Below are 23,999 nucleotides of genomic sequence, written 5' to 3'. Positions count from 1 at the left end.
AACTTGGAAATCGACCACCTCATGCAGACCTCTCTAGATCAAACACTAAAGAAACCAAAACCTGGAGCCACTTGTGTACATTTTTTATTCTTGTCAAACATTAACCACTGTTATGTACATTTTACATTTTAAGACAGAATATTTGAGACATTTTTCAGCATGGTAGCCAGACTGCAAATGACAAGAGACATCAGAAGTTAGATAACTTTGTATACGGAGCAACAACATTGCCATCACAGTGCTATGTAGTAGGATGTACTCGAAACAACAGATCGGCCTGTCTGAACGCTGGTAACTACCGCACCGCGCTGACACTTTGCGTTGCTTTTAAGTTCCAAAGAAACGAAGGTTGCAGCTCATCAGGGAACAACGATCGACATTACTCAGAGGTGAGCAGAAACGAGGTTTTATCTTTGTGTTGCAGCTCGCTCCGTTTAGATTGTCTCGACAAGTAAAGTTGCAGCATTTGACGTTTTGAGCAAGGAATGTTTTCAGGCCTCATGTCTGCATGAGATAACGTGTGGAGTTAAAATCTGTTAACAAAACACAAGAAGACTTAAAACATAAAGAGTATGTTCTCCCCCACCTCCATTGTTTCATGTCTGACTTTTTAGGTATTTAGCCTGCACTGCAAAAACAATTACTTAAAAAAGGCTCATATATTGTGCTGAAATGTTACTTGTAAGTTAGTTTTCTCTTATTCCAAATGTACCAAGATATTTGCTCTAGAAACTAGACCAAAAATGCCTGGTAATATTTTGTGTTTTTTGCAGTGCATGTGAAGGAAATGTGATTATGAATGAAATTAAATTATGAGATTTGAAAATAGGTACGACTCTTTTTGTCTCCATCATTCTACAGATTAATAGGCAGCCGTTAAAATAGGCGTATAAATTAACAAAGAAGCAAAGTGACACGTTTGAACCAAATAATAAGGTTGCCACAGCAACGTGGGCTAGTCAGAAAGAAGTGAGCTTCAAATTACAAGTCCAAACATTAATCAGTGGTTTTTATTACTGAGGGACATCGTGACACAGTCTGTGACGTCTTCATATACTGTAAATGCACAATAACCGTACAGGACAATGAAAATACTCTCTGTTGTACTTGTAGGAGGCCAATCACCCTGCGACCCTCACAGTTTATCAAGAACAATTGATATAAGCTACTGACCGAACATTTTGATTCATCTTTTTTTTTCTTCCTTTTAGCACTTTCCATCTCTTTGTAGGATCAAAAATCTTTAAAAAATAAATATCTAAAAACAAAGGCGCAGAGCACAATTAAACTGGATTAAATTCAGACATGTTTCTTTTGGCAGTGTATGTGGAGATGCCCTGAGACAAAAATAAAACTGAATAATTAGTCTCTCTGCGTTGTTTCCTTTAAAATACAGCATACTGGATAAACAGAGAACCTATGGGAGATCATTGATGGCGAGAATGCTTTGGCTTTTCCTGGTGTCTGAGGGAATATTGCACAAAAGGGTTCCTGTAGCTAACTGAGCTGGAAAAACAATCATGTGTAAAGCTCTCATTTGTGCATCGAAGGGAATTAAAACACAGACGTAAACAATGAAAAACACTTTCAGAGTGATTTGCACTTATTATGACTTCTTTCCGCAGGAAAATGCAAACAAATACTTTATTTGCTTAGTGTCACTTTTACGTAGAAATTTTGATGAAAAGAAAAAAAACAAAAAAACAACTACGACGATCTTTCCACATCTGTTGAAACAGCCACAATTGCACTAACGCGCACAATACCGTAATTCTGATTAAGGCAGGTGATAAAATTTGTGCACTTTTTGCCGCCATAACAACCAATTTCACATCAACTTTACAATCAATATAAATCTGCAGTTTGAGGAATAAAAATGAGGTGTAATGAATGTTAGAGAAACAGAATACAAAAAAAATTTAAGTTTATATGGTAGAAAATGATTGGACAATAAGAATAATTTTAAGAGTGATATTAACAAAAAAAAAAAAAAAAAAAAAAAGAGCCATCATTGAGTCACTTTAAAAACAAACCATAAATTGATCTGAACCGGATCTTTCGTACGCGTCGACAATCAAGAACGCAGCTTTGTTGTGATGACGCGAAGCGAAAATTGACAAGAGTGACAGGATAAAGGATAAACCAAAAGAAAAATGTCCATCACAGTTCAGTAAGAGTCTCTGGAAATAATAATAACAACAAAAAAAATGTAAGGTTAAAAGTGTTGATGTTGATGACTGAGGAACCGGAAGGGGCTAACCCGTCTCTATTGCACTTGTGATGGACCTCAGACTGACCCGGCTGGGGCGTCGATATTTGGTTACAGAATCGCTGATTAAAAAGACACTTGGAGAAAAAAGTGTTGATCAGTAAACAAACTGCGGATTGTGTCTGCACTTGTAGAGCAAACCCATGTTGGCGTGTCTGTCTGCATTTTTCCAACTTTCTCTTTTCTTTTTTTTTTTTTTTAAGGGACCAGGTAGGAATAATAATAGTAAAAAAATCAACAACTCAGATTCAACAGTCCGCTGCTTTGTGGTTGTCTCCGTCCTCCATGGAGAGGGGAGACCTCGCCTCCTTCATCTCCTCCCCCTCCTCGTCGCCTCCACTGCCGCCACCGGTCTCGGCCGGATAAACAACCACGCACATCTTCTGGCCCACGTATGTCATTTTGTCTGGAAGAAGACGAGCAGGAAGAAGATGAAGAGGCAGAGAGAAATAAGATATTTGTCCCCGAGTGCATTAGTAATCTGTAATTAGGATTTTGAAGCTTGTTTGGCTGTAATGGCTCCTTCTTTAAGTTTATCTTGGTATCAGTGAATAACGAGAGTTTTTTTTCCCCCCCAGCTTCAACCAGCATCTTTACTTTTGTTTATTGTCGTTCTCGGGTTGATTTCCACATTTCACACCAAACCCCATTCGTCTTTGGGAAACTGTTCCCATAAACAAAATTTAAAAAACCCAGAATAATAACGTGGCACCCGTAGGCTTCTGAAACAGCAATTTTTGTAAACTGAATTTGACGAAAGCAATAAAAATTCTTGAAATGTTTCCACTTTTTTTTCTAGCATTCTGCCATTTAGCAAATAAAAAATAAATTGGTTGACTCAAACCGACGTGAAACAGGGACGTTCAGTCCCATCTGATGTCACAGAGAAAGTTTCTTTGTGAAGATCTCACTTACCAACGAAGGTGTCAAAGCACTGCGGTTTGTTCTCCCAGTAGACCCCCAGGAAGTAGACAGGAACCCCGGTGAGCATGATGGCGAGCCCGATGCCGCACACGACAGGCTCCGAGTACAGCGAGAAGATGAGCAGGAAGGCCCAGAAGACCAGGTAAATGACCGGCCATATCAGGCTGATCTAAAGGGAGGAAAATGTGGACATTTTTACAATTCACAGAAAATACTAAATGCTACTGTATCCTAACGTAACAGGTGTGTTCAAATATTATTTTATTTTACAAGAAATTGATTTTATATGTCCTATCAAGTTATTTTTGCAATTTTTTAATTTTATTTCGAGTCTGTCAAAAAAAAAAAAAGTTAACATTTTTCAGCTCAGGATGAATATAGTTTTCTTTTTTTTATAACATCTTGTTTTAAATCATTGAGCGCTAATTTTTATGGCTACAGATTTTGGTAGCCTATGCGCCACAAATCTGGAACAAACTTCAGAAAACTGTAAAACAGCCGAAGCACTGAGCTGCTTTCGAAACATTTTAAATGAAACATGAGGTGCAACGACTGCACTTGACAATCTGAACACACGTTGAACGTGTGTTCTTCTACTACTATTTCTTTGTGCGATGTAAATCACTTTGAACTTGCCTCGTTGCTGAAATGTGCCACACAAATACATTTGATTGATTGATTTATTGATTCTGACCAAGTGTCAGACTATTGAGCAGATGTGACGAAAGCACTGCTTCAATGTAAATGGTCTGTCATCTGATCTGTTATCTATTTACAGCATTTTTCCTTTTGACCGCCGTTTCTTTTTCATCTATGTGGGAACTTGAACAAAACATTCTGTTATCATCCATTTTTAAAACATATTTTCTACTTTCAAAGCACTTCCGAAGCACATTTTAAACTACCACAAATTAATGAGTCTGGAATACTATATAAGTTACATTGCTTGTGTAATGTTAATTTGTTATAAAAATAAAAATAAAAAGATTTGTGGAAGTACAGAATAATCCAGAACAAGTGAACGCACCTTGATTGGCCGGTGCATGTTGGGCTGTTTAATTCTCAGGACGATCTGCCCGGCGACAGCGACTCCATAAAAGAAGTAGTTGATGAAGCCCACGTAGTTGATGAGGGTGTACATGTCACTGGTGCACAGCATAAGCAGAGTGGACAGGCACTGACAGAGGAGACACACGAGTGTACTTGGTTTAGTTTCCCATCTGGCTGTGTTATTGAGATAGAAACGGACCAGCGATGATGATGAGAGCGGTACTCACAGTGAAGAGCAAAGCAGGGATGGGGGTGCAGCGTTTCACGTGGATCATGGCCAGAAGGCTTGGCAGGTGTCCCTCTCTGGCCCCAGCAAAGAACAACCTGCCACAAAGCAGAGGTAAACATCAGACGCTCACCTCTGACCTCTGCTGGCAGAAGATGTGACTTCAGAGGCCTCAGGAATAACAACAGGAGTTTATCAGCGCATCAGTTTCATTACATTTTCAAATGATTTCATTTAGTACTCCCTGATGTACTTTTTTATGTATATTACTGAGGGAAAATTCTGCCCCTTTAAAGGGCTTTTGAGCACAAACTTCATATTTAGGCTTCCAAGCTGGATTTAACTCCACACTTCGACTACTCCAAATCTTCATTTTGTTTACAGTTAAATCTTGGATTTGCTGAATTGAATTTCAACAGGGAGGCTTAAAAGCAGCTTTTCAACCCAGACTGATAGATGTCAACAACTTTTCTACATCAGTAGATCATGATGTCTTGTTCTTAGCACTGTACTTTGCTAAATCTAATTAAACTATGCAAGCTATGTTTAGAAATGCAATTGAGTGTGAATTCTTCATGAACAGAAATACGAGGCATGAAGAACATATGCACTCCACGCAGAACTAAGTTCTTTGTATTTTTCCTAAATTTGTCAGCGTTAAAAAGGTTTTAATCAAGAAAACGTTCCAGACTTATTCTTTGGTTTAATTTCTGTCCAGTTCATGAACTTAGCCATGACGTTGGCAGTGTTGCTTAAAAAAAGCTGAACAAAAAGACAAAGAAACCAGACAAAACAACAATGTTTTTGAACCATTCAAAAGCAGCAGAAGATAACCTTTATGATGGATGACTCAAAACTTCAACAATGTGAACCCTGGAGGGGAAACAAACGGGTAACGTGACACCAGGCGGACTGACCGTGAGGACGTGAAGAGGGAACCGTTGACCCCTCCGAAGGTGGAGAGAGCCACAGAGATGGGCATGATCCACGCCATGACTCCCAGCAGCTTCTCACCAAACGTCTGAGAGGGAGCGACAGAAAAGATGGGCTTACTGTCGCCAACCTGACACGTGCAGTGACCAGCAAATGCCACTAGAGGGCGACAGCGACTAAAATGAGTAAGTGCAGAAGCACAAGCTGAATCAGGGCCCAGGACTCACCACGGCAACGGCGTTTGAGGCGAGGAGCTCCTGGGGACTCATGGCCGTGACGTAGGCGATGTTGGCAAAGACATAAACGAAGGTCACGAGGGGGATGGAGATGAAGATGGCGCGCGGAAGATTCCTGGAGGAAACAGGAGGTATAGCTGAGTCAAAGGGAAAGAAGATGGCGAGCATTGTTCAATATCTGCAGCCCAGACTGACTAGACTGTATTAACATCAGGCAGCTTCAACTGAAAAGGGGAAAAGGCTTAAACTGGGAATCTCTGTCGGAATGTGACCTCTAATCACCCACCACAGCAACAAGCCGCTTTTCAAGCCGCCTTTTTCCAGTTGAGTAAAGGCAGATTTCTGGACACGGCGAGTGAAGATTAGCTGGAAAATAACAAGCAAAAACTGCTTACACGTAGGGGTCTACCAGCTCCTCTGTGACGTAGTTGAGGAAATTCCAGCCTCCGTAGGCGAACGAGCCCTGTAGGAACGCCAAGGCTATCAAACCCACGTCATAGTCCTGGAAGGGCTCGAAGGCGTTGGCCGGCTCCAGCCAGTAGTAGTCTCCTGCAGGTGGAGCGGGACAGGAAGCTAAAATCAATCTTGACCTCAGAACAGCAGTATTGAAACATCATTTAGTGACATGCTGCCATATCTGTGTTAAATTACAACGAACCACATGTAGTGGGGTGTGTTGATCATTTGTGTCTGGTTATATAAATTTGTTTTGCTGAAGGGGTAAACAGGCTGTTTTTTTTATTGCTGTTCTGGCTTGTTGTGAGGAACTCCAGCTGAAAACCATCACCTAACAAGATCAGCGTGTGTGTAAAATGTGTTGTACAACAACCCCTCATCAAGCATTCCTCTTAAAACAAAGGCAGAAACGAGACAACCGTTAAAATATTCTCGTACTGAACGAGGCGGGATCCTGATTGAATTAAAATAAATCTGTCCCATCGTGTCTCAGTTATCGGGCCTTTTGCACACTTATGTCGCCACAAACCTCAAAGTATCTCAGTGGGATTTTATGTGATGAATCAACCCACATCGTAATTAGGAAATGAAAGCAACACAATGCATTGATTTCCTTTATTTTACAAATAAAACTCCTAAAAGTCAATACTTTGTCAAACCACTGTTCTTTTGGTAACTGTATCTATCTTCATGCACATCTGGAAGCTAAATGTTTTGTTCATTCTTCTTTACAAACTAGCACAAACTCAATCAGAATGGATTGGAGAGCATCAATTAGGAAGTGCTTTATCACTTATCTCGCCATCGTCATCTCGTACTGGGTTCTAGTTTCACCAGAGGTGAAATCTCAGGGAAGGTTACAGCAACGTCTCACAGTGCTGTTCATGGCCTTCTTGAAACAGAAATAATAATAAAAAAGAAAATCTCTCAGCATCAGTGGAGGGGGAAAAACTGCAGCTGAAAGGTCAAAATTTATAACCTTGAGACGACAACTTGCATTGAAATATGGAAATCATGTGAACCGGGAAGTAAAGTTTCCTTCAAAACTCACTCTGACCAGTTCTCTCATCCCCATGAAGCAACAGCATGATGCTGCCACCTTCGGGTTTCTTGATAGGAACGTGTATTCAGGGTGATGCTCACAGTTTTTCGTATTCAAGCCAAAAACTGCAAATATATATATTTTTTTATCCGACTAGAACAAGTTCTTCCACATAGTCATTTGTGTCAGTTTGGACTGTGGGAACCTGCAGACAGGACTTCTCATTTCCACAGGCCACAGTAGACAGAGTGCACAGTTCCTTAATGGTCCCGTCAGCATATCCTCTGTTTTTGCCTAATACCTCTGAAGGCAATTTGTTCTACCAGAGCAAAGACTGAGTAAGCTCCTGTAGATGTGACCAGGTTCCACCTTTAATTGGATTCAGGTGTGTTTGACCACCAAAAGCATGCAGGACGTCAGGCTTTAATGCACTCCCAGCTTTTCTGATTTCTATCCGGAAAACATTAAAAACAATTTATCGCTTTCTTTCTACATCATTGTAAGGAAAACAGATAGAATCCCAAAACGTATCCAGAAGTCCTTTCTCTATACCGTCCCTCATTAAGGTCGTTCAATCTTACAACAAATCTCCCAATGTACTCAATAAACTTTCAACACTTTGGGCTCTGAAAAACCTCACTCTGATATTTCACACTGTCCTTACAATTACTGGCCCTGATCCATGTTTGCAGGACAAACCCCCCCACACTTGTGCTGACTTTAGCTGTATGGGTTTTAACCTAAAGGACCCGAGCAACTCGTCAACCCCACTATACGGCCTGGAGCCTCCCAGGATGACCCCTCTGACCGCGGACATGTGCGGACGGGTTTCAGGTGTTATTTTATGCAAACACGCTGTGGCTGCAGGTCCTCTGGGGAGCACAGATGGCAGTGGTAAGCTCACCCTTGCAGATCTGAACAATTCCCATGATGATGATTAAGGCGAGGGCCAGCAGCTTTCCGGCCGTGAAGATGTCCTGCACTCTGGTGGCCCACCGCACGCTGGAGCAGTTCACCCAGGTCAGCAGCACTAAGCAAAAAGAAAGGAAAGCAAAAATTACCACAAGCAGTAAAATGTAGTGTTTAGGATGAAATCCTAATTCTTATGCATCATATTAACCCTTTACATTTCTTGGGACTTGAAAAAATGTGTAGAAAGTCTTATTGCTGTAGCATAATCCCACCAAAACATTTGCGTTAAATGTTTTTTCTGGGTGTACCTTCTCTGACCCAGCTGTAGTAGTGTAACCCGCTTTAGACTATTAAGCCTCAAACCTCCAGTCAGCCAGGAGGCCTATGTGTATCACAAATGCCCGTTGACGCATATTCAACACATACCAAGGTTTCCCCCATTGTGTTTGAGTTAAACATTTTTTAAAGTTGACAGAAAATTTGAAAATATCACTTGATAATTATGTGTTACTGGAAGATTGGAAGATTAATACCTGAACAACAACTACAAAGTCTTTAAAAAAAATCCAAAATGTTTTTGAAAACTTTAATAAATAAGCAATTCTTAGCCTTGTGGGGGCACAAGTAAAGCCTGGTGGGCCTCCAGGCTTATAATACAGTATGTCATGGTTTCCCTCAGTGTATCATCTTAAAGTAGCTGCTGAGTGGTGCTTGAATTCATGCTCAGTTATGCCTAATTTAGCTAATATTAATATTTTATTTATTCTCCATCACTGTATTTAAAATGTTCGACTACAAAAACACAAATTGGTTTTCTTATCAATTCAAGCAGAAATGACAAACATTTATTTGACTGTCCAGTGTTTGGTATCAAATAGTTACATTTTAGCCTCATCAGACCAGAGAACATAGTCCCAGAAGAGTTTTACAGATTCCACCTATTAACGTTTGTGATGGTAGGTCCCCGCCATCCCTCTCATCATTTACCGAAAGCACCGTATAAGAGAGAAAACCATCTGTCACATTTATTTTCAGTGATTTTTTTTTTTTTTTAGAGGCGTCAATAAATGCGGAGGGAGATGAAGACGAGCTTTGTTATTAGAAGTTGTGTTATGTTCCGGATGGAAATCTGGAAATATGTTTTAGCTGACTTTAAATTAGAGCTTAAATTATACAAAGTAAAATTATGTTGCTCTGTTTTGTAAAAGCTCAGTTATCCAGTGGAGAACCACATGTTGCCCACCTTTCTGAGACTTTTAGCCAGCATTTCTCTATACACAAAACAAAATTGGATTTGATGTATGCTGCTGAGTTAAACAGGCCATTGGGTTTGAACCAATAGGGTGCCATTAAATAAGAGGGCCTGCTTGGATTAAGTTCATCACATTAAATAACTCTGAAGCCGCCGCTGCAGGGAACAAAGACACATAGGCAGACACAGAGCGTGCTCTGTGAGACTCTGAGTGTGGGACTTTAACTGTGAGGGTATTTTCCTCTCCAAATAAAATTACAGCTGTGGTTAAAGGAAAAGCGGGGGAGGGGGCAAACGAGGGCAGCGAGGCCAGCCTACGGCTGACAGGCAAGGGAAGTAAAAGCACAACTTAGTAAGCAGGCCTAATTAAGGTAATTACAGGCAAAACCTTTTAATCCACAACTTGTAAACACAGTTGTTGATTTGTTGCTCCCACAGTGGATATAATAGGCTTCCACCTTCTCCGTTACTGACTGCTGCATAAACGTTTAATCGTGGAGCTTAGTTAAAAAGAACATGTTGAGCAAGTTAACTGAGCAACAGGAGAAAAACAAAATGAAGCAACGTGCCAGTAAGACCACAATGGACTGTGTCCTAGTCAAAGCCCGCTTACTGGTCTCATTCAGATGGTGTGTGACTGCTGAAAGCAAACTTTACTCTGACTGATGTTGCAGCTTCTCAATGAACGCATTTCAGCCAAAAGCGTTAAACTTTTTCTTCATTTTGAACGCTTTTTTCCCCTAATGTGTTCTTTGTCTAATGAGTGAAACGGCGTTTGTGTTTACATTTTCCTCAGGAGCTCGATATAAAAAGGAAAGATTATTAATATGTCAACAATTCTTTTGAAAAATCTGAGTAATTTACGCAGCAGGTTTGATAGGCACCAACCCTCTTACTCCGGAAACTGGATCTAACAATAACTCCAAACATGTTTAACTCAAACACTCACTACAAATGGATAAAAATGTGTCTGTTTCTCTCTCTCTCTTTTTTTTTTGCTATAAATAAATGCCACATTTCTAAACTGATTTAATCGTGGCTCAACGTTGGATAGCATGCCTCTGAATAGACGGTGAGGGATAAATAAATAACATTCCAGAATGTTAAATTTGGGCAATTCCAGACATGCAAAAACAGGCTGAGATAAACGAATGCAGCTCGTGAGTCTTATAAACATCGGTGACGTCACAGTTCATCCAGAACATCCAGCCTCTCACCTATTTTGGCTCTAAACAACAAGAGCAGACAGACAGAAGGGAAAACGTCATTCAGAAGACTCTGGTTTTTGTTTTTTAGTTGTTGCTTTTTTTTTTTTGTCCAAAAAGCAGCTCTACAAGATCTGTCCCAGAGAGGAGCCGCAAAAATACCGATGCGACTTTCAAGATATCCGAGGGTAATTTGTTGCACAACACGACATTTTTTTAATGAAGGAGTTCAAAAACGGGACGAGGCAGTCAACTAAATGTAGGTCAATGTGTCACGAGTATAAAAAGGTACAAAGTGTTCAGACGGTGCAGATTCTGCTGAGACGGGTGTTTCTCTCTTGGAGCAATTAGCCCCACTGGATACGTCCTTTCCCTCTGCTAACCACACGGTTTAGAGCCAACCACAAAGCTTGACTGAGAAAGTTTTCATGGTTTTATAAAAGTATTAATTGTAGACCATCACAGTCGTTTCTGCCTTTGAAAGTCACTTTTCTTATCAGCATTTCTTTCAAAAGCTTTAAGGTTTTTATTATTGTGAACATTTTATATATCAAATTAGGAACAACAGAATCCCCTAAGGTGAAAATTATACAAACTTGGACAAGGAATTAAAAATGTTTTTAAAAAGTTTATTTTTAAAAAAAGTGGGAATAAGTTTATTAAAACAATTATATTAGCCATCCAGCAACAAGCTTCTAAATAATTAGTTTTATCCTATAAATAGAGTTATTATAATTAGACACGGCTTAATTAAATAATCATCCTATGAACATGTTCTGAATATATTATTTTCTTGTTTAAATTCTCTTCAATATAAATATTGACATATTAGTAAAGAATAAAAAATGAAATAAATAGAAACATTTTCGTTTGAAATACAAATGGACATCATTCCTTGATGATGTACTTTTTTTGGCCACGTAAGGAAATTATGCCAGCACCTTTAAAGTGGTTGTCTCGTTTTACTTTGCAATATTTTCTCCATTTATTTCCGTTATTTTAAAAATAAGACTGGATGCAGTAACATCTGCCAATATTCATACTTGAGGCTTTCATTAATTGTTTATAGTTCTCTATTTAGTTTAAAAAAAAACTTTTATCCTGACATGTACCACAAAGTAGGCTCAGTATTAATAAACACTTTCACTTCTCTCACTTTTACCATAAATATGTTTGCAAACTCAAGACAACGCTCCACTCCTGGAAAATTTCACTTTGTAGTTCACAGCTACAAAAAGCTAAATGAGGCATAAATTAAACTTCCCTAGATACTTAACTTTTATGCCAGTTCTAACGTTTTCAAAACACTTCATTCATTACAGTAGGAGAAATGGGAAACAACCCCCCCGCGCATGATGAAGTCTTCACCTTGAAAGCAAGCAGAGACGTCTGAGCTGCGTGAAAAATGAGAACGACGGCTCCAGTGTTTCCAGTTGCACTCGCTCTTGTTTTTCTGTCAATCACACAGCAACGCGCAAGAACCAGAGCCTCACCTGACGTTTTACAAATCAGCTTTCGAGAATTCACTCCAAGCCAAATACGTTAAAAAGACAAAAGAAAAACCAAAAACAATCATTTACATTTGGATGGAAAGATCCCCATGAACATGGATTTTCAATACGCAGTCACAAATTGTGCAACAGTAAAAACAATCCCCTCTCTTTGAAACATTCACGCCCGTCTCTCTCTGTGCGTCTGTCGGCCACCTGCAGTATTTGACTCACGTCTGTGAACTGATGAGGGCTTTCAATCAAACTCCTTCACATTTCTGCATTTCTCATGTAATGACCGCTTGCTCTCCCTGCTGGCTTTCCTCTGACGTTAGATAACATCTCAAGAACATACAGAGGGCAACGGATATAAAGAGATTCTTTTTTTTTTTACAAGGCCAAAATACACATATTTGTGTATTCCAGTGACTTTGGACCGTTTTGTACTCTCCAGACCAAATGGTGCCATGTTTGACAGCTTAATGTAAATCCCAGGCCTGAATTAGGAAGCAATTCAAAGCCTTCAGAGAGTAGTGAACTACAAACTACATTCATCTCTGTAGTTTCTCAAAGATGCAACTACTGAGAAACACACACACACACAGCGGTTAAGGACGTGGGTAAGAAATGGTTTGTTTACGTGTAAGAGGAAGTGGGACGAGATGAAAACAACACTGTTCCAAAACCGAACTGACCTGGAGCAATTTGATTCATAACCTCTTATGCAGTGTGTTCCTCACATGTCGTCGCTTCACAGGACAAAAGGAGCCTCATGTTCGAGATCTCGACCAAAGACCTTAATCACATATTCTTTTAACTAAAGGAAAATAAAATGGTAAATCCTCACAATCACTGATCTACATGACAGAGTTCAGTGCAGCTGCAAGTGGTTCTTGATGTAAACAGCTCGACAATGAAAACAAGTCGTTCTGATTGGGTCGCTCTAACGGCTAAGCTAAGAGAATCCAGCTTATTAGCTGAAGTAGAGCAAAAAGTCTCTGTGGAGATTTAAAAATTCAGCGTGTGGGTTCAAGGAATAGGAAGTAGAAAAGTCTTGACACCGGACCCGACCGACGCCTGACCCTTTAGTTGACCGTCTACCTCATTTTTATGCTAATAGCTCTTTGAGTTTCAAATATTCCTTTGTGTCTGTAAAACTGTGTCATCTTGTTTTTTTATATATATATATATATAAATTTTTTCTTTCTGAACGGTGGTTGTTGCATAAATTGCATCAACTGCTTCCTCACTTCAGCAACAGAAACAGTCTATATTGTTTATATTGCATTCCTGCGGCTTTATTAATTGAGAACGACTAAAGGCAGTAGTATCTTCTGGCTAAAGGACGCCATAGGATAAGTTTTAGATTACAGTTTTACATGCTCCTTATGCAGCCCCTTCTCTGATGCCGCCCTGGGTGACTGTCAGTACACCGTATGACAAGAGCAAATGTCTTTTCTTGTCGCAGTAGATTTCACTGGTCGCGTGCGAAGCGTGTTACTCACGGAGACAGACGGCGGCCAGCAGCCGCAGGCCGTTCTCCGGCGGAAAGCAGGTGGGGAACAAAGGCTGGAGGACGTAGTTGGAGAACGTCAGGGCGATCACGGCCTGGTTGGTGGGATAGATGACCAGCACGGCAATCCACAACCGGAGGAACCTATAAAGCAAAGACACACAGCAGTAAAGACACAGATGCAACTCAAGGATGTTATTTAAGGTATTGTGTTCTTATGCTTTGTTTTGACTCCAGTAAAGTAATTTTACACCGATTCAGAACTAAATAAATAAACCGTTGTATGTGGGTGCGGTTACGGGAGCTCTGAGAAGAAACGCAACGGGGAAATCCCATGTTGTAACAGACTAAAGCTGTTTGTTGTTCTGACCGACTTCATTGTAGTCAGCCAAGACTTCCTCCCATTTTTATTTCTTGCCGGTGAAGTGAAACAGCAGCCGTTTGAGCTCCGAGGTCACCTCAGGTTGTTGCTCCTTCTCACTTTGTTTCACAAGAACCAAGACACTATCGGCACACGTAAAAGTCTCACCACAAACAAATGAACGAATTACAGAAACAAGAAGACGTTCGTTGGTCCTCTGACAAACAGCAAACCAGCTGACCCTGATGTCAGAGGCAGAATAGGGATTCAGATAAGAGTGAAGCTAACAGAGGAACAAAGCAAAGGAAGCAGACAGTGACACTCAGACTGATTAAAAGTGCTGAGATGAGGGACAGAAGAACGTTTATCACAGTTCAATAGGACAAACCAGGAATGCTGAACTTCCATGAAATTCCCTAAAAGCTCATGTTGGGATCGTTACACCTGACTGTACCGAACGCTGATACTGGACCGTTCTGTTTGTTTTAATGTACATTTTGTTCTGTTTTACCTCAGCTCTTTGTTCAGAAACACAATAAGGTTTGATTGAATATATTAAAGCTCATGCAGAGGGTTTGTTGGTAGTAGCTTCTGAAATAAACATTTTATTAAGAAAAGCGCAGAGCTACCATGGATTCTCTCTCTTTTCCATTTAGGGGTTTCAGATTGAAGGAAGCTGCATACAAAGGCACACTTTCTTCTACACCTGAAGTTAAACAAGCCTCAGTGAAATAACAAAGTCTCTTTGTTTCTGAGCATTCGCCACTACAAAAACTAAGCTCGGCCCGGCCGCAGAGACCGGGAGGACGTAACCTTTTCGGTCTGCTCACACGAACATGGAGACGCACCTCCGACCCGGCCCACCCGCACACCCTGCACGTGAACACATGGGGACAAAAGCTGCAGCAGAACACAAACAATCACCAGTGGAAGTTGGTTTATTTATGTCGAACAAGGGGGGCACAGGGAAACACTTCAAACCAGGGTTCTGACGCCACAAGCTACAAAGTTTCTGGAGGCTCATTGATGTGTATTGATTCTCGCTCTACAAAAACAACCTGTGGCTGTTATGTCTGGTCAAATTCCTCTTCGATACTATGGGCTCTTGGGTTAGCAAAACAATGCTCGGATCTGTGTTTACAGTCCGGTCCCCAGGACGGCGGCGTGTGAAATCCACTCCAACAAGCTGGACGGTTTTGTAATGCCGTTTGTGCCGCTTTGCACAAATCCTGAGCTTTTACAGGCTTTCGGGACGGACGTGAAGAGGCCTGGATGTCACCCACAGTCGTGTGCGCTCACGTCGGACCGCACATCCTTCCCCGACTCTGATCCTCAGGTAGAGTCCCACGATTTCACTTTGAAGCGTTCAAAGCGTCTAAAACAATCTTTGGTTTGAGGAATGTCATTCTCTAGCCAAGTTTGCTTTGCACTGTGGGATGCGGTAGAGTAAACAAACTAAAATAAATAAACAGCAGTACGTCTTTTTCCGTAAAGCATAAGGTCCTACGTGACTTTCAAGATGTTTTCTCCACATTCATTTATCACATTGATTTTTCTTAATAGTGACCAGAAATGCACACAGCATCTGCTTCCTGTATTTATATTTGGTACTCCGATCTGGTAAGATGTTTCTCTGACTGAACTACCCCCCTCCACAGATTATTAAAATGTACAAATGCTCATCAGTTATCAGTGATTGTTCTATTTTGACCTCTGACCTCCTAGTAATCTAGACTAGAGGTTTCATTTATCTACGTTTTAGAAAATTTCTAAAAGATCCAGTTCATAATCAATTACCAATTTTTTTTATCCAAGTTTACTTTTTTATAGTGTGGATTAAGATATAGTTAAATTGATTCCAGATTTAATTTTAAAAAAAAGAAGAAAAAAGTTAAATAGTCTTTTAATATAGCCCTGAACATCTCTTCAATAAAAGGTTGCTAAAGGTTTAGCTGACATAACCTTTGCATGTCTCTTTTCTTTTCCGTTTTCTTTTTCTTTTTCTGGGAATAGCGCCCCCCTTACCGAATGTCACCCCGGGTGGTGAGCCAACACCAGTTAATGAGCCGTTTAGTTCAGGAGTGTTGAAGCAACGAAACGTCTAAAACGTGCAGGACTTCCATGAAATTCCTTAAAAGATTTGTTGAGTTTTGTTGTTGTTTTGACTCGTTTTCACTCCAGTGTCTGACCATTTTCGTACGGAAGCTGACTTATAAATCTTTAAATCTTTAGCCACGTTAACAACTGTCTGTCACAAAGGCACAACCTGTTCTCATCACTCAAGTCAAACCAATGGAAAACACTAGCATAGCACACACTTTGAACCTTTCCTCACCTCTACCTTTTACTACAACACATAACTGTCGCCGTACGGTGACGTATGGATGTCTGAGTGTGCATGGTTACCCAGCCAGGCCTCCGAATATGTCCTTCACGTAGGAGTAGTCGCCCCCTGATTTGGGAATGGTGACGCCCAGCTCGGCGTAGCACAGCGCTCCGATGGCGGTGATGAGACCCGTGATGATCCAGACGATCAGGGCCACGCCCACAGAGCTGGCGTTCTCCATCACTCCCTTCGGACTGACAAAGATTCCCGAGCCGATGATGTTACCTGGTGGGGAGAGGAGCCAGGTTTCAGTGCAGGTTTAAGAAGAGTAGACCTTTTTCAAGTGTGGTGCCACTTTCAAAATTTTACCTCAAATTTATCATTCACCGTCTTTTTCTTTCACATTTATCCAATTTTTTTTTTTTTACAAAGGACTCGTTTTATTTGCCGCATTAGCAAAGTTCAGCTAAAGGTTACGGGCAAACTAAGCACAAAAGCAAACTCAAAATCAGGCAGTGGATTAGCAGACTCAAACGGAAGAGAGTTTAAAAAAAACAAAAAGAACAGAGGGTGTGTTATGCTGACCTAGCAGAGATGTGTGAACGACAGAAAGCAGGGGTGAACGAGTGCAAAGAGGGATTAAAGGTGGATGCATAATATCCTGACAGAACAGCTGAGCGTCAAAGTGACATTTTCGCGCAAAGTTGGAGGGAGCGCTGATTGGCCGACATGAAAGCCTGAGGAAGAGTTGAGGAACTCTAGGATTTACTGGGATTTCACTCTGCGTTAGGCAGCGAAAAGTCAAAGATTTTTCGCTGCCTTGAGTCCTTGAGTCCTTAAGACTCAAGGCTTTGAGTCTTAAGGAGCTGGATGATTGGCTGAACGGCTGCAGCAGTTCAAAAGTCAGAGTTATGATGATAGTGTCACATTGTTGATCTCCCGTCACTCCTGACCATAAAGTGTAGGAAGCTGTGTAACCTATTAGTGTCAGAGAAACACAGCGTCTATTTTTAAACCCTACAAAATCATATCCTCTTGATTAAAAGTGTTTAGACACATAAAACGAGCAATTTTCAGATTTTATTGGAAACTTTACAGGTAAGGCTCCACCATCGGTAAAGTTTGAAGATGCTGATAGCATTGAGGTCACCTCCCTGATTACGCAACTTCGCTTGCAGGTAAAAAAGAACAAAAAGCTCACTTCCCTTGGTTACCTTGACATATTTATAAGAGGGCAGGTCTACACAGTGCATGACCTTTGACACCATAAGGGGAAAAAAAGTGCTAATTCAGCCCACGATTTTGCGGCTTCCGCCGTTTCTGATTTGCTTCTTCCAAAGACAAACTTTGGTTAAGTTTACCGCCTCTCCTGACCTGAACGACTGACTCTGCAAGATGAAGTGACCGAGTCTGCCTGCTGTGCATCCAGCGGTCATGTGCAGCTCTGCACCAACGTGAGCCAAACTGCTGACTGTCAGGGAATCATGGCGTTTCCTGTTCTCACTTCAACTTCTCTCTAGGTGCATTTTCTGTCTTTTTTTTTTTTTTTGGTTAAAGCAGCTCCCAACCCTGCTGGCTGTGTCTGGACTTTAACTGAACACAGTTCAAGTCAGTTTTAAGAAGCAGTAGATTAGCAAGGAAAAACGTCTGAGGTGTCAGATTACTTGCTTTCAGGAATTTTAGAGTTCCTCTTTTCACGAAGAGCAGCAGCAGGACGTCGTATCACACATTTTATTATCCACTTTTTTTTTTTTATTACTGCACTGCTGTTTGACAGAAGAAGAGCACATATCTGCTTCTGGTGAACTTTGGTTTTCTTTATGGCTGCAACAAGCCTTCACCCTCAGAAGGACATTGTGATAGCGCTAGGCGCATTTGATCTGCATTTAAAACAAATGTACTATAAAGGAAACTTGATTTATTGATTTATTAAACTTGGGAAGAAAAACAGTTATTTTATTGCTATGAAGAAATTTTGTAGGGATTATGAACAATTTAGAGCCATTTAAGTGAAGTGACAAAGAGAGAAATGAAACTCGGTGTGGGCCTCAAACGACACGGAAACCTCAGGCTTACGGACAACGACCAGCTAAAACTGGATGCTCATGGTGTTTGTACGTCGTCCCACTAAAATGCTTTTAAATCTTGTGGTGGCAATGAACGCTGGAGTTGTACTGATAGTTCAAACCACAGAAGTGAATAAAACAGCATTATCAGGGCGGTGTCCTCTGAAGTGACCAAAAGTTCATTTGCAATCTACGTTTCGCGACGCCGCGCGCTGCTGGATTACCTGTTAGATAAAAGCACACAACGGACCATAAAAAACAGCGTTTGAAGTCCTTTTCACTCATCGTCCACGTCACCTGAGCTCCCATCTCTCTGGCGCGTGACGACCTGACCGGAGCGAGCACGAGTGAATTACTTTGGTGAAGGATAAAGTCATTTGTCCTTCTGTAGCAACTCTGTCAAATCCTCGGCGCCGGAATGACCGTCAGGCACTGTTCTCTTTTACCATTCATTTGAACGGAGAGATAAATAAAGTGATGCAGCGCTGTTACCATCAGTGGGCGGAGCTAATGCTTTAACACGCACGCGGACGCACCGTTATCTCCGGTTAAAAACTCAATTTTTAATGACTCCGATTCGTAAGCTGTTTGCTCTCATAAACTCTCCCGTGTCCGCTGTGCCCAGACGCATTAATTGTCCCTCCTGATTGGGATCTGTAAGAAGCCTGAAAGAAATTCCTTTTTTATTGTAGTTGTATAATCTCACACCTAAAAATAATAATAGTAATAATAAAAGCTGAATAAGAGACTGCTTAGGGCACATGTGCCAAACTTGAGGCCCGCAGGCCAAATCCGGCCCAACGTAGCTATTTCTGTGGGCCACAGAAATATATCTTCAAGTTAACAGCTGTGCTTAAATGTTATTTTATCAGCCAAGTCGAAGCAACATAAAATAATACTCAATATTTTTTGTAGGATTTAGTACTGATTATTGCAACAGCCAAGGAAGAAGAGTGTTTGTTGAACTGTTTCTCTGTTGAGTTGCACACATATTCTTAGTTCATTTGGCTTTTACCCAGAGATGATCCGTTCTCACGTTACTGGTAGAATCAATGGGACATTTCAGTAAAATTGTTAGAAGAGACCCACAGCATCACATATCCTCCACTATGCTATTCCTACTAATCTATTTTTTTGCCTCACTCCATTTTCGTTGCCAAACGCGTTTAGAGTTTCTTGCATGGCTTGCTATTTTTATCTACACCTTTTCTGGTTCGCTGTAGGAAAATGTTCCAAAAATCTGACTGTTTTTTGTTTAAATATGACCCAGGTCTGACTTTTAATGCCTGTCTAAAATGTGATCTTTCCAGTCAAATCCATATCTTATCCTAAACCTCCCGACTGTTGCTTTCCATATCTTTCTATCCGTTCTCCACTTCTCTCGCTCTTCCTCTGTCAGCAAGCCTCCTGGGAGGACACTGTGCCGTTCGCACTCTCGCTGTCACCTTGACTGCCCCCCTCTCGTTACCGTGGAAACACACGAATGAGTCACCCCCCAGTGACGACCAGCCTCGCTCCGTCTGGACATCCTGCAGCATGTTTAGGCCCACTGGTCGGTATTGATCAGACTGATGGGGTTATCTTTACATGTTTGTCCTCTGTATTGTTTCGGCCTGACTGACCTCGGTTCAGTCCTGTCACCCTCTCTGTGTCATTAGACCGTCTCTGAGCTAAGTTAGGCTTAACGGCGAAGCAAATGGTGCCAATAAAGTATCAGAGATTGCTTTAGTTATTGAATTTTGGTATAAAATTGTGCTGAAACGCCCGGTCACTCCTTTTGATTGCACTTTGGCAGCAAAAGGTTGCAGGAAAAAGATCAAAATGCTAAATGAAACAATGAGGATCAATTTGACACCCATTAACCAGACTGAGCTTACTCTCTGTGAGCTACAGTTCCTTGCAAAAAATGTCCAAACAGGTCGAATTTTTTTCACATTTTGTCCTGTCATTTTGTTACATAGAGTCCATCTGCATGTAATTTAGCCTTAATGTCGATCCAGCTGTTCTGTGAACATCTCAAAGGTTTATTAGAGTGAATGTGTTGGAGCAGAATTAAGTTATACACTGTAAAGACACAAAATCTTACCAAGTATTTTTGGTCTCGTTACTAGTTCAAATATCTTAGAACGCTTGAAATAAGACAAAAAATAACTCTAAGATACTGTTAAGCAAGAAATAGGAGATTGTTTTATGTACTAGCTATAAGGGAAATCATCTGCAAGTGGAACAGGTACTGTTTTATGAATATGAACAAGGTGCTATATGTTGCCGAAAAGTTACTTGTAAGTTGGTTTTGTCTCAATTCAAGTGTGCTCAGATATTTGCTCTGGAAACGAAACGGAAATACTTTGTGAGATTTTGTTTGTTAAAGAGAATCCAAGGCATTTGAACATCCCCAAACTGAGCTTTCCATTCTCAGAACAACTCCAGACACACAAAAGGAGAATCTGTTGATGGGGGAAAGCTTTAAGTCTCTGAATGTGGAAAAGCGAGAAGCTGGGTTGAACTGCCAAGAGAAGCCAGCAGAGGAAGTCCTCTGCATCCCTAGATGGGGCAGATAAAAGGTTCAAAAGAAGGCGATCTGCATACAGAACGACATGAGTGGTGGAAAACGCAACACATCACCCTGAATGCACCATCTCAATGACGGAACATGCCCCCAGCAGTACCATGCTGGGTGTGTGTGTGTGTGTGTGTGTGTGTGTGGGTGGGGGGGCTGCGGAATCTAACTGCACAGTCTGACTGAGCTGGAGATGTTAGGCAAAGTAAAATGAAAAAATAAATGAAGAAATCAGCCTCATGTTGTACGAACAGACTTTCAAGCCTGCCAGTCATGTGCTTCTAAAATCTTCCTTGGGTTGGGCAGAGATGAGTGAGTGCACTCTCATTAAAGGCAGATAAAAGTTTTAGTGATTAAAAAGAGAAGGTCTTAGGTAAATCTAACAGCATTGGACCCCCTTGTTGACCAGTCTGGGCTTTACATTTTTATTAGCGTGAGTCAACAGTGAACACAGTAACACACCGAGGATGTAGTAAAGAGAGGGAGGCACTCACCGACTATAATCCCACATGCGCTCACGAGTCCGATCTCCTTCTTGAGCGCAACTCCCCCAGACTCCTTCTCAGCGGCCGCATCCTTGGCAGAGCCCGCCGTGCTGCTCCGTTGTCTTGGTCCGTCCGTCATTTTGATTCACTTATGTTTTTGTTTTTTTAATTTATTGTCCAAATTGTCTTGTTTCGTTCCTCCGCACGGCACCTGATGCTTGCCCCACTGCGCGTGAATCGCCTTGTGCGCACGTCCTCCCCTGCACACAGGACAATGTTCACTGAAACGTGCCGCACTTTATCTGATGAGGAAGGCTTGCCTGGTTTTTTTTTTCGGCGATGTCAGCAGCTTTTCAGGAGGTGTTGAAAACTAAATAAAATATGTATATTTTTTTAAAGGATAGTAGGAAACAAGCCGCAAGCTTTCACAAAACAGCCTAGAAATATGTTTTTATTTACCCGGCTGGAGTAATTACGCACCGGCAGAACCTCAGAAGAAGCACACAAGCACATATTCCGGTTACTACTCAGTTTATTTGTGATTCGTGTGCGAGTCAAAGCTGTTCTCAAAATAATAAATATCTCTTTTTCTAAAGCTCTCACAGCGTCCTTGTCCCAGATGTGAGAACAGGCACAACCATCATCTCTTCTGTGCAGCAGGAAAACCAGTTAAAAGCAGCAGCAGCAGCAGCAGCAGCAGCCTGGTCTTCTTTTTCTTCTTCTTCGGTCCTCCAGAGTTTAGACAGGAGGACTTGTGTTTGGATTCATATCCATACTTCATTTAAAAACATAATAGCACCGCCCCATGGCTGCCTCCTCCTGTCTGTTTTTCAGCTTCTCCAGGACCCTCCTTTTTGTAATTTTCTTTTCCTCCCCTCAACTACCAGCTGTTCACCAGATCTGCTTGAAGCACAGACACGCACACAGACGCACAAAAAAAAAAGCTGTTTAGGCAGCAGCTCCTCACCTTTCAGTTGCGCTCTGTCTCAGTTCAGTCTGTCCCAAGTTTTGCCTCATAGCCTCAGTTATTATTCATGACGCGACGCAGCAGAAAGGCCGCTTCTAAATTTAGCCTTTTTTTTTTTTTTTTTTTTTTTTTTTACACAGACGTCACGACTCACTTTCCACGCTTCGCTGACAGCCCACTCCATCACTGCTTTATTCGCACAAGACGCATTTCGTCAGGAAGTTGGAACCCTGTTATGAATTGTTGATGTAGTTCTCTGATCAAACCTGAAGTTGAATAATTATATCCGTATTTGATCAGTGCTAGGTTAATACGGACGCATACAGTCACATTTTTGAATACATTACACGGTGTAATTTTTTTTAATTAACGGTATAATAAAAATGTATTTCATTTCAGGAATTTTAAATTTAGAAAGTTAAATTCTAAAATAGCACACTTGCTCAATACAAATTTCAGGTGTTTATATGCTTTGACGTTTTTGGCGTAGAGTTTTTCAAACCCCAATAAATTGTTACTGTACAAAATGATCAAAAAGAGACTTTAATACAAAAATATGAACTGCTGGAATTAGTATTTTCTGAGGTCCAGGTTGGATTCGCTCAAATCTGCAATTACACCTTTTTCAATACCACACTTTTTCCTTCCACTCAATTTTCCATTAATATCCTTAGATACAGCACTTTGTGAACAGCCAGCTTCTTTAGTATAACTCACTAGCTACCAAACAACATGGCCTTAAAATATCACTTCTTAATTAAAATGTTTTCTTTTCAAGCTTTTTTTTGTTTTGTTTCATGTCAGCTTTTCATTATCTCAGCAAATGGGTTTTGTTTGTTTGAATTAAAAATACATGCTTGTAACATAAAATACATGCTTGTAACATGGACCTCACAGTGTGTCAAGTTTTTGGCCTCCTCAAACTACCTCGGCTTCTGCCCAAACTTGAAAAAAAGGCTTGCTCCCATCAAAGAGACACAGGAACAACTCATCCCAGTGTCATCCTTTTATTTCTCTTTTCTTTGGTCTTTAAATTACAATACAAGACCACCATAATTTTATTTGAGTGGTCAGAGTAGACAGAGTGGTCACCAAGCAGGTTGAAAACCTACAAACAAATGAACCAAAATTACTTACAGATTATAGTGAGCAAACAAAACAAACTACATTCCAAACATAAACCCATTTCATCAACTAGGTCCTCTGAATGCAGGTTAAATGATTTAATGTTCATTTCCTACCAGTGGTGTCTCTGTAGGAGCTTGAAGCTCAGTTCTTTGTCTGAAGGGATCATTCAAAACACAGGTGTGCTGAGTTACTTTATGCTCCTGAAGGCCTGAGTGAGAGAGATGGGTGCGCTTGATTTCCTGTGAGGCGCATGCCAGTTGGGTGGAGATGGTAATGCACTCACAAATACACCATTTGCTGTTTTAACTTGACACAGTGGGACCTTGAAGGTCCTGGACCTGGTCTGGTGTCTGACTGCAATGAGTTTGAACGTTCTCAGTTTGAAGTAAGTTACCACAAAACATGACTTTCCAATCACACTCTAATTACTGAGATCCATTTGCATGTTATCCAACTTCAATCAAGTAAAAAAACATCTTTTAAGGTCCAATTAAATGATATAAAGCAACAGCAAATGTTTTGTGTGTTCAGCTTCTTTGTTTTAACTTAATGTTTCATCTCACATCCTCATTCAGCGGTGGGAATCTATGGGAGCACT

At 40.9% G+C, this 23,999-nt stretch overlaps 1 protein-coding gene across 5 annotated transcripts; it reads right to left on the bottom strand.

The window, feature by feature from the left end:
• Positions 1–66: 66 nt before the first annotated feature.
• On the bottom strand, positions 67–23,534 carry slc7a8a (solute carrier family 7 member 8a). 5 transcript variants are annotated; one of them, XM_008427989.3, is made up of 12 exons: positions 23,515–23,534; positions 21,316–21,566; positions 16,276–16,480; positions 13,501–13,652; positions 8,041–8,166; positions 6,034–6,187; positions 5,630–5,753; positions 5,387–5,490; positions 4,471–4,567; positions 4,221–4,370; positions 3,185–3,362; positions 67–2,675 (listed from the first exon to the last, which is right to left on the bottom strand). In XM_008427989.3, the coding sequence occupies exons 2-12, from the start codon at positions 21,443–21,445 to the stop codon at positions 2,518–2,520; spliced, it is 1,578 nt and encodes a 525-aa protein (XP_008426211.1). In that variant the 5' UTR covers positions 21,446–21,566; positions 23,515–23,534; the 3' UTR covers positions 67–2,517. The 5 variants fall into 5 exon arrangements, with proteins under 5 accessions (XP_008426211.1, XP_008426212.1, XP_008426208.1 ...); XM_008427990.3 differs by lacking the exon at positions 23,515–23,534 and adding an exon at positions 22,274–22,420; XM_008427986.3 differs by lacking the exon at positions 23,515–23,534 and adding an exon at positions 21,766–22,224.
• Positions 23,535–23,999: the final 465 nt, after the last annotated feature.

This window comes from Poecilia reticulata, chromosome 18, assembly GCF_904066995.2.
Source record: "Poecilia reticulata chromosome 18, P_reticulata-male-v2, whole genome shotgun sequence".
NCBI lineage: Eukaryota > Metazoa > Chordata > Actinopteri > Cyprinodontiformes > Poeciliidae > Poecilia > Poecilia reticulata.
Note: the sequence above shows the minus strand (reverse complement) of the source record. Positions and strands in the feature narration are given on the sequence as shown.

Coding starts and splice junctions, on each gene's coding strand:
- slc7a8a (XM_008427989.3), bottom strand. CDS start 21,445: ATGACGGACGGACCAAGACAACGGAGCAGCACGGCGGGCTCTGCCAAG. Junction 5,491..5,629: donor CCTCAAACGCCGTTGCCGTG/GTGAGTCCTGGG, acceptor GCTCCCTCTCAG/ACGTTTGGTGAGAAGCTGCT. Junction 3,363..4,220: donor ACATGCACCGGCCAATCAAG/GTGCGTTCACTT, acceptor TCCTCCCTTTAG/ATCAGCCTGATATGGCCGGT.